This window comes from Leptopilina heterotoma, unplaced genomic scaffold (genome assembly GCF_015476425.1).
Source record: "Leptopilina heterotoma isolate Lh14 unplaced genomic scaffold, ASM1547642v1 Lhet_100, whole genome shotgun sequence".
Taxonomy (NCBI): Eukaryota; Metazoa; Arthropoda; class Insecta; order Hymenoptera; family Figitidae; genus Leptopilina; species Leptopilina heterotoma.
The window spans coordinates 2,106,432-2,119,448 of record NW_025110814.1 but is presented as its reverse complement, the minus strand read 5'-3'; the positions used below and the strand labels follow the sequence as shown (position 1 = coordinate 2,119,448).

The 13,017-nt window shown below is 28.5% G+C and overlaps 1 protein-coding gene across 3 annotated transcripts in view; it reads right to left on the bottom strand.

The window, feature by feature from the left end:
* Window positions 1–13,017, bottom strand: part of LOC122499132 (hepatocyte nuclear factor 4-gamma) — a 118,019-nt gene that overhangs the window by 20,013 nt on the left and 84,989 nt on the right. For 2 of the 3 annotated variants that reach the window (XM_043607255.1, XM_043607263.1), the window contains exons 2-3: window positions 4,097–4,298; window positions 1,720–1,814 (exon numbers count right to left, since the gene is read on the bottom strand). In XM_043607255.1, coding sequence (XP_043463190.1) covers window positions 1,720–1,814; window positions 4,097–4,298 — 297 coding nt within the window. Of the gene's footprint in view, window positions 1–1,719; window positions 1,815–4,096; window positions 4,299–4,891; window positions 4,936–13,017 lie in introns of those variants that run through there. The other variant, XM_043607271.1, reaches the window with a different exon arrangement.

The following is a 13,017-nucleotide window of genomic DNA, read 5'->3' as shown; positions in this document are numbered from 1 at the left end:
ATCTGCCTTGCTGCGAATCTTAAAAATCTATTTTGAACTCTCTCGAGCTTGATCAAATACACCTGGTTATACGGTGACCAAACAATTGATAAGAATTCAATATTAGATCTTACCATTAATAATTATTTTATAAAAAATAGTCAGTTATTTTCATTTCCTGTAAATTTTTACCAAATTTTGAAATTCAAATTCTAAAGAAATGATTATTTTGTAATTTAATAAATCTATTGAAAATTGAATAGTTCCAATAAGGATTAAATATTTTTTTGAAAAATGGAATAATTTGATTAAAAATAGAACAATTTAATTAAAAATTGTATAATTTGATAAAAAATTAAATAAGTTGATTTAAAAGTGAAAAATTCCATAAAAATTGCTATAATAAATTATCAATTAATTATTTTACAAAAAATTAATGAGATATATTCAATTTCTGTAAATTTTTAGTTATTATTTTCAAATTTTAATTCTAAAAAAATTATTCTTTTATTATAAATTCTACATTTTTCTTATTTATAAAAAAAATTTCTACACAAAAAATTAAAAATTGTACATTTTTCCAAAATCTGTCGTCTTTCTTCCATTGTAACAAATAAATTTTTTTCTTTTTTATATTAAATCTGAAAAAAATGAATATTCAGTTTAATTAAATAGGAATATAAAAAAATTTATTTAAAGGCATTTGAACCATTATGACGTCACAGTTTGTGCAAAGCATGTGTAACGTCATAATGGTTCAAATGCCCTTAATTGAAATTATATACAAATAAAAATGAAAATGTTTGATAAAGAATTAAATTATTTTAGTCAATCATTGAAAAATTTGAATAAAAATAAAATCATTTAATTAAATATTGAAAAATTTAATTAAACGTCTTATATTTGATTATATTGATTTATTTTTTCTCAAAAAATGTCATAATTTCCAATTTTTGTAAATTTTAAGTAATTTTTAAAATCAAAATCTAAAAACATTGTTGTCTTATGATTTAAAATTATTCATTTTCCAAAGATAAATTAATTAAATTAAATTATTCTATATTTAAAAGATAAATGAACTTTTATAAACGAATAATTTTTTGTTTATGAAATATATAGACAGGCACCCTTAAAGTTTCAAATCATATAAATTTTTTCTTTTGTCAACCTTGACAAAATTCCCCTTAAAAAAAAGTGGACAATTTTTCATTCTCAAAAATTCTTTGTATCATGTAAAAAGAAATAATTTTCTGTACACTGAGAAAACTGGAGAGTCAAATTCAGAGGTTCAAAAAGTGTATGTTTCCTTTGCTTGTGAAGAGAGTTAAATAGTCCTTCTAAAATAAATTTTGAATTGATAATGGAAATCTACTTGTATATTCTCTCCCATTATATCTGAGGGTTAAAAGTTGCGCAGAAAATGTGTACGATCTGATGCGCGCGAAATTATTTTTCTGACATTTTATGTATTTAATTTAGGGGTTAGGTTGCCATATTTATTCATTTCGCGCCGGATAAGGAAGGGATTTCTCAAGATGGTTAATTTGTCCCTCTGTTGAAGAAATGGCACGAATATCTGTCAATGGTGTATTTTAACATTTAGATTGTTATCCAATAGCTAACTCTCAAATATCAACGATTTGTCCCTCCAGATGTTTAGTCCAATACTCCAGTTTTCTCAGTGTATGTATTTACTTACGTACAAAGGGAAGAAAAACAAAAAGAAAGAAATTATTTTACCTTCTTTCTTCATTCCAGCTTTAAAACACTTCCTTAATCTGCAATAACGGCACTGATTTCGTTTGTCCTTGTCTACCACACAGTTCCTGCTGAATCTGTGAAGGAAATTATTTTATTTTTTTTTCAATTTAAACTACAGAGAAAAAAAACCGGAATTATTATATATCTATATTCGCAGATTCTCAGACAATGGTAGTGCTTAAAAATAAAACCACGACCTCGCGGGGAAATCACAGATGTTTTGTCGTTTAATTAATTACTATTTACAAGAATGACGTTTGAATAAACGACTGAAAAAAATGATGAATTGTTACTTTCTATATAAAATTTAATTGATGTGCGTTTCGACATTGTCAATTATTATTATTTATTAATTATTAATTATATTTTTGTTATTTAATGTCTAATTGTGAAAAAATAGTTTAGCAAAAAAATTAATAAAGTCTGCTTTGAACATAACATAGTAAATGTTACCAAAAGAAAAGAAAAGTTTACATTGGACGTATAATTTTACTTCGTAAATAGTAAACGTTCACATTAATTTTAAGCAGTTTAGGTTTTAATATGTAAATTCGGGACAAATAATGACAAACTTCCGGGACAGAAATTAAATAAAAAATGATTTCCACTTTAAAGTGATCGCAGAGAAAAAAAACATCCATTGGTCTCATAGTTAAAGCAATTTTTTTTTAATTTGAGGATATTTGAAAATTTGAGTCAAATAATAAAGTTCCGGGACACAAATTGAGTCAAAATCAGGTTTATACTAAAAAGTGATCATAGAAACTAAAAAAACAATCATAAAAATTTTTGCTCACAATTAGTTTGTAAATAGCAATTTTTTTTGGTGAAAACTTTATACGATTTTTAAAAATTCCGGCCAAAAAATGACAATCGGGACATCAATAGTGCTCAAACTTTCTTTTTAAAGTAAATAAATAATTATAAAACGTAATTAAATAGAGTTAAACCAAAAGAAATATTTCGTCTCGCAATTTGTTTGATAACAATTTTTATTTAATTATTTATTATTTTTATTATCTTATATAGTTACATTTTTCAATATACCTACATATATTTAATTAATTACAAAATATAATGAATTTATAGAAGAATTTTTGTTAAAAACACTAAAAAAAATTAAATTTTGGAAAAGTTACAAATAGTAGCAATTTTTTTTTCTTTCAATTATTAATAATTCTGGAGAACTGAATTTTTTCAAAATTTTGATTTCAATTTCATTGAATTCTTTTCAAATTTTTTAAAAAAATTATCTTCAATATTTTGATTATTTTTTATAAATGACAAAATTCTTCGTTAAAATTCAATTATTTTCAAAATTTTTTCTCAATTCAATGATTTTCAATATTTATTTTAATAAAGTTTCACAAAAGAATTTTATAATTAATTATTTAAAAAAAATTTGTAAGAGTTCTACGCAAACATTTAATTATTTTCATAAATAATAAAAATTTCACAGGAATTCAATTATTTAAAATTAAATATTTGTGGCAACTCTGAATTAATAAACAACAAATAAAAATGCAACAGCTCTTTATACATTCATCTGTTATGAAATATTTCGATGACAGGAAATAGATTTTTCCCCCTATATGTTAATCCTGTTTCGAACAGGTTTTATCATGTTTTTTTATTGTTAAAGAATTTATTTGTCAATCGATGGAAATAGTTTATGTCTTTTTTTATAGTCTACTATATTTTTTCACATTTCTTTATTTTTTTTGTCTTTTCGAATAGAGGTGATTTCTTTTTTTGTAAAGTTTAAATGTGTGTATTACTGCAAGGTTTCTCTATGTTTCTTGTCTCCCTCAATTAAATTATTCAGTCGTGATCTACATTTATAGAAGTGAATAGTAATTAGTTATAATGCATAATGCAGTTGACTCCCGATAATTAAACTCTTAATAAATTGAATTTCTTGATAAATTAAAGTAAGATACCAGCATCTTCAGGGGGGACACTTTTTTCATAAAAAAAATTCATGGTCATTTCCTGGTCCATTGCCGGCCATAAATTATTTTTCCCGGTCATAAAGAATAACTCTGAAAATAAATTATTCCATGAAAGATTGAAAGAATTCCCTGATTTTTAGACAAAACTTTGACTATTTCCCAAACCCTAAAAATATAGTTTACTCTAAAATTTTTTATACTCTTATTCCCTCTTAGACTATTTATCCAGTTTTGTTTAAGCTGATGAATGGGATAACTTGTGTTGAGTCCCAAAGTGTTCAGCTATGAAACTTCTAATACTATAGTGTGTACTTGTGACATATTATTTTATAAATGAGTACTTCACTGTTTGCATAAATCATTTTTCCATTTTTCTCCGTGTGTATAGAGTTTATATTTCGTACCTGCAAGTATAGAGATGATTTTTTCTCACTGAACGCCGGAAAAAGCCTTTACATCCATCACATGATGCGGCGCCATAATGTTTTCCGGTGGCCCTATCACCGCAAATTGCACAATGTTGTGATAAAACACCCGCGATTCCGGATCCTGGGATTCCCAAGACTGATCCACCGGCCCCTCCTGTTCCCATACTCAAATCCGCATCTAAAATTAGACAATAAAAAAACCAGTTTTTTAATTGTTTTTCTGCATTGCTCGATGATGATAAAACCAAAGAAATTCTTGGAAAAGTTAAACATGGAATTTAATGCTGTGGTTTTTCGTATAGTATTTTATATTTCTGAAGTTAGCGTCGACGCGAATGTCCAAAATTTTTATTTGAGGTTTTCAGAGTTGCAAGTGTCACTTAATTGAGTGCTTGGATACAACAAGGGAACGTACGCTCGGCGAGCCGCTTTAAAGTCAGTCAAAGGTACCGTAAAGTGTAAAAAATGAAAATTCAAAATTTTGAATTTTAAAAACTGCCATCTCATAGGAAATAAAAATGCGCATCTTTTTTTCCTTTGAAATTTCTTTGAATAATTAATATTTTTATATGATAATGGAAAAAATGTGATTAGTTTTCATTGTCAAATTTCATTGAATTTTAAAATATAAATCGTCGTATCTCCGACAAAAATGAATGAATTCTTTTGATTTTTGGTATACAAATGCATTTGGACCTATAGAAGACGACAATATCACGAAAATGTTAAAAGCAATTAATTGTTTATTGATTTTTAATTGTTAATACTGACCGGTCAAAAATAATTTTTTCTTATCTTTGGCTGCAAAAAGTATGCGGGGAACTTTAAAATTCAAACAACTTCCAGTGAGACATTTGTTTATTACGATGTGAAGAAGTTTTCTGTAAAATTGCAGAAAGATTAGTTTTATATTTACAGAAATACAATAGCTTTAAGAAAAATGCTCGCGCCACCAACGATCCCTACCGCACAGATTTTAAGGTTAGTTGCACAGTAAAGTTTTATTTAAGGTATTTAAATTTATTTTCATTTGAATGTCATAAATAATTAAAAATAAATAGTTTTTGACAAGTGTATAAAATTGTGTACTCGAAATGTATAAAACATCATCTGATTAAGTATTGTATTTTGACTCGAAAATCTAGTGTCTATTAAAAAATTAAAATACCAAGTCGTGTTTAGTGTAGTGGTTATCGTTCCGGGTTTCAAAGTGCGTATTCGTTAGGTTCAGGTGTTCGCGTCCCCCCTGCGTCAAATATTTATTTCATAAGTTTAAATTAATTCCAAGGTATATAAATGCAAAGTAAAATATAAATATGTTCAAATACAATAATTAATTTTTTTCTTTTAATTAGTTTTTCTCTTTTATTGGATAATAAAAATTTGATTAAGAATTTCAAATAATTATGATACACAGTGTAAATCTAATATTATTATCCTAGTCAATTTGACTATTTTTTCCTGATTGCATCTACTAATTTTCCTGGTCACTTTAACTATGCTTGAATATTATTACTTTGACTAGGATTCTATAGTTGGCTCCTCTCGTAACTATAGGAAACCTAGTCAATTCCTGGTATACGGGTCCTAGGCATTTTTTTCGGTGTGTCAGCCCAAAGAATTTTCTTTACTATGTTACGGCTTTCCTTATTTCTTTGAAAATTGTAAAAGATATCACCTTATGAACAAACTTTTAATTAAAAAATAATTTTTGATGGAAAAAATAAAAAATTTAATTTTTTTTCAAAAATTTTGTATTAAATTATAATTTATGAAAAAATTTATTCTAAATCTAAAGTTTTGGCTTCATTGTAAGTATTAACACTTTTTTCTATTAGAAAACAAAAAATATTCCTAAAAAATAAAAAAATTTTAAATTTCAAGTGAAAGCTCCCAATACCCCACAAATTGGGTGATAGCAAAAAATGTATTTTTTTTGAAAATTTTTTTTTTCCAATTTATTTTCTCTTTTTAAGTTTTTAATTAAAGATAAATAACGAAATGAGTAGAAAATGACAAAAACAATGTATTATTATAAAGATAAGTTGTTTTTTTTAAAATAATTTTCCTTAAGGGGCTCCAATTCCCCCACGCTCCCCTAAATCGCCTTTTTATAATTTTTACAGTACTATAAAAAAACTATGGCCATCTCCCCCGGACTTTCCCTATATTAATTATAAAATGAATATATATTTTATAACTAAATAAAATTTATATTTTAATAAATAATAGGAACCGTTTCGAAAGTTTAGTTTCGTTTTAGTTTCTGAGTTGACACAAAACTAAATTAACAAACTGAGTTTAATTTCGTGTCGACTCAAAACTAAATTAACAAACTGATTTTAGTTTCCTGTCGACTCGAAACTACATTCAGTTTGTTAACTTTAGTTTCGAGTCGACATGAATCAGTGAAATTCTCCTGAAGATCAGTTAAAATTGATTGAAATTTCAGTCATATTTCCCTTAAGTTGAATTTCATTGATTCAGATTTATAAATACATTTATTTATTTTATAATAATTTTTTCCTTAATGTTTGTATAATATTTTACTTATTATATACAAAAAATTTATTTTATTTTTTCTTCATTTTTAAAAAATTTATTTGATTAAAATTAGGCCTAATTTATTTTAATGATTTTGTTCGTATTACTTCATGTGTAAAAATAATTAATGAATGTTTTTTACACTAAACAAAATTGATCATTTATTTTATATAAATATTTCTATTTTTTATAAATTATTTTTAATTATTAAAGGTAAAAGAAGTTAACAATTTTCCGAATCAATTTCACAAATAAATAAATATCTTAAATAAATCTCTTGATAAGCTCATATGGGCTCGTATCCCACTATGCTACCGCTTTTTCTGAGTTCTTTGATAATTTTGAAATTATTAATTAATTTCGAAAATATTCTTCAGATTAAGCAGGTTTCTCTATTAGGGCACCTGTGCTGTCGATACACATGAAACCCACACGGAAAAAAAAAGTTCCCAGATATTTCAGGAATTATTTCCTAACTCTTGGATACGTGGTAACAGCTCTGAACTAGCGACGAACATTCAATGGTAATCAATGAATGTTTGAAAGAAATTCGGGAACTGTATTAGAAAAAGCTGTAAATAGTCCAATAGACTTTTTTTCATTACTTTCTCATGTAAAGTTCATGGCACTGGCCGCAACTGTTTCTGAAATTTTCGGGAACTCGTCAAGGAATCTTGGTGCGCAGAAACCCAGTGCGCACCAGTCTCAACAAGTCTCACAGTCAGTAAGACTTGCGTGCCTTATATATTTATTTTATGCTGAGGTATTTAACGTTCCTGTTTAGCTCAGCTGGATAAGACGCCGGACTTCTATTCCTCGGGTACGCGAGTTCTGTTCCAGCCGCCGTCGATTTTTCTCTACTATGGTTTTTTCTATTTCAGAAACTTAATAAAAAATAAAAATTGTATGTGACCCTCAAGGATAAATGTGTGTGTGTGCGGACGTGTCAAGGAGGGGAAGTGGGAGGGGGGAAGCAGAATCCATTTTTTCTTGCATTCGCCTAACTTTTCGATTTTCTTGAACAGTTCCCGACTTTTTCAAGAACAGTTTGCCGAGAAGTGGTGAAATAGTTATAATTTGTAGAGAAATAGTAAATGACATATTTAAACGAGGCAACCTTTAGTTCTCTGTGAACTACCCGCCGTATCCAAGAGTTAAGAACGAAGTTCCCGAATAATCTTCGAACTTTTTTTTTCCGTGCATGAGCTTATCAAGAGCTTATCAATTTATTTGTGAAATTGATTCGGAAAGTTGTTAACTTCTTTTACCTTTAATATTTAATTGTCGAATGATAAATTCATTTCCTTTAATTATTTTAAATTATGTTTTAAAAATTAAATTTTCATTACCAAATGCTAAATACCGTTGGCACGCACTTCAGCGCGCGCAATTTTAGTCTAGTATCATTATAAACGTCCGAGCCTGTTTTTTGACAAATGCATTGAATTAGTCGATTTTGAACGGTTTTGGGCTGAAAATGAACAAAGTTGAAGTCCACAACGTTGATCAACGAAAAAAATTTATTTAATGAATTAAATGATCGGACGTTTATAATGATATCTCACGAACCGAATAAGATTTTTTAACTCTTTTGGTCTTAAATTAAAGATGAGATTTGAATGATCACTCCATGTAAGTTTCAAATTTTTTAAAAATGTCCAGGTAGTGTATTAAAACCTAAATTGACTAAAATTAATGTCAACGTTTACTATTTACGGAGTAAAATTTACTACGTCTAATGTATATTTTTATTTTTTTGATAACATTTACTACGTTCAAAGTTGATTTTACTAATTTTTTTGCTAAACTTTACTAGGTCTAATGAGTAAATTTTACTAATTTTTTGCTAAAATTTACTACGTCAAATGTAAATTTTTTCATAATTTTCTTTTTGTTAACATTTATTACGTTCAAAGCAGACTTTACTAATATTTTTACTATCATCATATGCTTTTACATCATTATATGCCTAACAAGTAGAGCTGTGCAAAATTCGAACCGAACCGAGTTTTGTTCGGTTTTGGGGCGCCGAAATGTCGAATGTCGGTTTTTCGACATTCGAACTAGGTGAAAAAATTCGAACAGTTCGGTTCGAATTATTTTGCACAGCTCTACTAACAAGTAAATTTTACTAATTTTTTCTTAAATTCACTACGTTCAAAGTAAATTTTAATAAGTTTGTTTGATATAATTTACTACGTTCAAGGTAAAATTACTAATTTTTAGCTAAAATTTACTTTCTGCGTTATAAAATTTACTCCTTGTAGTAAAAGCTGAACTCAAAATTTCGCAGAAATTGTCCAAAAATTTTAGGCTTTTGTACAAAAATTATAAAATTACCGACGGATTAGCTCAGTCGGATAGATGCCTCGCTTGGCGGTCGTTTAAGGACCAAGGGTATAAGTACCCTTGGTTCGCGCCCATTTGGCTTGGTATTTTTCTGGCACGTGAGATAATCTGAGCGGGAGGTTTGACGTCGAGGTATAATGATGTGCACCGTCGATTATTGTCCGGTACACACCGTTAGAACTCGACTGTCGATAAACCGGTTGTACTCAGAGAGGTTTTCTACAGTTTTCCCTCTTCTCTGGCGAGAAAACCCATTGACGGGTGGTCCAGGCGTAATGCGAGTACTCCTAATAAAGTCGGCTGTAGACGCAAAATTAGGTTAATATATAGAATTTTCAGATGTAGAATGGTTATGCTTAATCCAAAAAAAGTATTTCTCGGGGACTCTTGTCGAAGTGCGTAAGGCCAATAGGGCAAGAGTATAAACAATAAAAAAAAAAAAAAATTATAAAATTTATTTTGCTCTTTTTTTTGGAAACCGAACTAAAGATGTACAAAAAGAAAATCTATGATTTGCAAAGTGCATCAGCAACAAAATTCTCTCACTGCAGCAAACAAGGAATGAAAATAAATTCGAAATATTTGATATAAAATCTTAAAAAAATTACCGTAAGAGATCAATAAAAGTTGGATATTATCCGCATAAGTTTTCAATTTGGCCGTTCATTTTTGTTTTATCTATCAGTTTTGATAATATTCGAGTTCTGTTTGAACCAGCTGACCATATAGTTGTATTTTTTCATATCTTGTAAGTACAAGTTTTTTTCTTTCTTGTTTTTTTTTCTTTTTGCTTTTTATCAGAGAACGTTTGAATAATGTCAAGAATATGGAAATACATTTAGGTCATCAAGAAAATAGAAGAGATTAGAAAAAAGTAATTTATACGATCAGTGATTACTTTATAAAAAAAAATGGAAACAATTTTAAACTGCGCGAAAACGACGATATTTTCAGACTTATGGCAACTTCAATTAAAATATTAAAAATCAAATCTTATTCTCCAAATAAGATCCAAATCTAATTTCTAAGAGAATCTTTTTTATCGCCTGGTTGAATTCTCTTTTGTGTCTGAAGAATGTTTTTTCCATAGCTGATGTTGAAAGAGCAATTTGATTCTTAATTTTTAATTTGATTTCGTCAGAAATTAAAAAAGATGTGTTCTTAATACTTTTTCATACTTGTTAATTTAATAAGTTGGTCATCTTTATCCTTCTCGTATTCTCATAAGTAGCTTTCAAAATTTTACATTTACAATTGTAAAGAATAGATTTTCATTCATATTCGTCTGTCTCTTTCTCTATATCTCCTTGAACTTAAAGCAAAAAAAAGAAGAAGAAGGAGTCGTAACTAATGAGTGGAAATAATTTATTCTGTGGTATTGATGATACTAATTTGTGTATAGATTTTACATTAATGGTTTATTAGTTGGTTAGTGATTTATTTTCTGTATAACGAGAGAAACAATTTTGAATTCTTATGTTAATTTTCAATGATGTTTGTCAGGAAAAACGAAAGTAAATTATTTTCATTTGAATTTTTTAGACTTTCAGTTTTTATGTCCATATATTAATTTTTGAATTTCGTAAGTTGTCTATCTTTGAGCACGTGTAGTGTGTATGGGAATCTTATTTACAGGTTGTTGTGAACTTGACTGATAATACAACGAAATTTGGAGAAATAAAATTTTTAAGTAGTGATTATTTAGTAAGCAAATGAGTAAATAATAATCATTTTTATTTGAAGAATGTTTTTAGTTACTTTATTATTATTTATTGACATAAAAAAGTTGGTTAAGATAAGAAAATGCCCAATCGAATTAAGAAACGAGCGCATTAATTACAGAATTGCTACGATACATGTGTAAATATTCGGGATATCTATTATTCATCGAATTAAAACCGGTCTAAATATTAGTTTCGATGAACAAACTTTGACTGTATTCTGATTCTTTTTATTCTTTTTTTTTCTGCTGCTATTACACTGAAAAAAATATATTTATGGTACTGCCATAAATATGTCCAATTCTCATATATTATGTTGGTGGATATGGAACAGCCATACAGAATTACTGTTTCAGCCATACACAGTGTAGAACAGCCATATTTATTTTAATAATAGTAAAAATCAATCTTTTCATTTGGGATTTTTTGTGGGTACAAAATGTGTGGATACAAAGCTTTTAAGAAAAATAAAAATTTAAAAAGGGTCAAAATATATTCTGACCATTGAATTCCTCTCAAAAAATTACTGAAAAAATAATTTTATAGAAGATATAAATTATTTTCTTGATATAGTTAAAAGTTTAACCGAACCCTCCTCTTAAATAATTAAATTCAACCATAAATTTTTTAAAGTTACTAATAATTATAATTAACATAAAAAAATTTTAGTTAAAAATTTACTACTTTTTATGATTTGCTACTACAGTCGAACCTGGATAAGCGAGACTTGAAGGGACTGGCAATGTTCTCTCGCTTATAGAGGTTTCTCACTTATCCAGTTTCTCACTTATAGAAGTCTAAGAGCGATTTCTCTCGCTTATAAAGGTTTATGAATTAATATTGTGTTTTCAAATTAATTCAATTAATGAATATACAACGAATAAGTGTTACAATGTATGAGTTAAACTGAAATATTTTATTTATTTAATTTTAAAAAAGTCTGTCATTTTTATTTTAAGATTTTAGACTTAGTCACAATAGTTTAATAAAATTTCGAAATATACCGTAAAAACTCTCGCTTATAGAGGTCCGAGAGCAGATTTTCTCGCTTACAGAGGTTCAAGTGGGAACAGAAACTCTCACTTATCGAGGTCCTAGGCAGTCCTAGGGTGGTTTTTCTCACTTATACACGGAAAAAATTCCGGGACATTAGATGCGCCGAGGACAGTGTCAACAGCAGTACATTTCATTTTGCACGTCTGAGGTGCCATTTCGAGATATCAGACGTACATAATGCACGTCAGATACGCCAAACTGGTACAGATGGCGTGCAAAATAAATGTAGAAGAAAATTTGACACAACCTGTACATCTAACGTGCCGATACTTTTTCCGTGTAGAGGTCCGGACGAGAAAAATGACTCTCGCTTACAGAATATGATAATATCGCTTATAGAGGTTTTTAAATGTAAAAATGACGGGACCAGCTAAAAACTCTCGCTTATCCAGTTCTCTCTTATCCAGGTTCGACTATATTTGGATACTTTTTTTTATTTGTTACACTAAAAGCTACAATGATTTATTATTGATAAATTATGAGTTCTATAAACAACAAATTGGTTTAATAAATAATGAATATAGGTTTCATGAATTACAACTACACGGAAAAAAAAAGTTCCCAGATATTTCAGGAATTATTTCCTAACTCTTGGATACGTGGTAACAGCTCTGAACTAGCGACGAACATTCAATGGTAATCAATGAATGTTTGAAAGAAATTCGGGAACTGTATTAGAAAAAGCTGTAAATAGTCCAATAGACTTTTTTTCATTACTTTCTCATGTAAAGTTCATGGCACTGGCCGCAACTGTTTCTGAAATTTTCGGGAACTCGTCAAGGAATCTTGGTGCGCAGAAACCCAGTGCGCACCAGTCTCAACAAGTCTCACAGTCAGTAAGACTTGCGTGCCTTATATATTTATTTTATGCTGAGGTATTTAACGTTCCTGTTTAGCTCAGCTGGATAAGACGCCGGACTTCTATTCCTCGGGTACGCGAGTTCTGTTCCAGCCGCCGTCGATTTTTCTCTACTATGGTTTTTTCTATTTCAGAAACTTAATAAAAAATAAAAATTGTATGTGACCCTCAAGGATAAATGTGTGTGTGTGCGGACGTGTCAAGGAGGGGAAGTGGGAGGGGGGAAGCAGAATCCATTTTTTCTTGCATTCGCCTAACTTTTCGATTTTCTTGAACAGTTCCCGACTTTTTCAAGAACAGTTTGCCGAGAAGTGGTGAAATAGTTATAATTTGTAGAGAAATAGTAAATGACATATTTAAACGAGGCA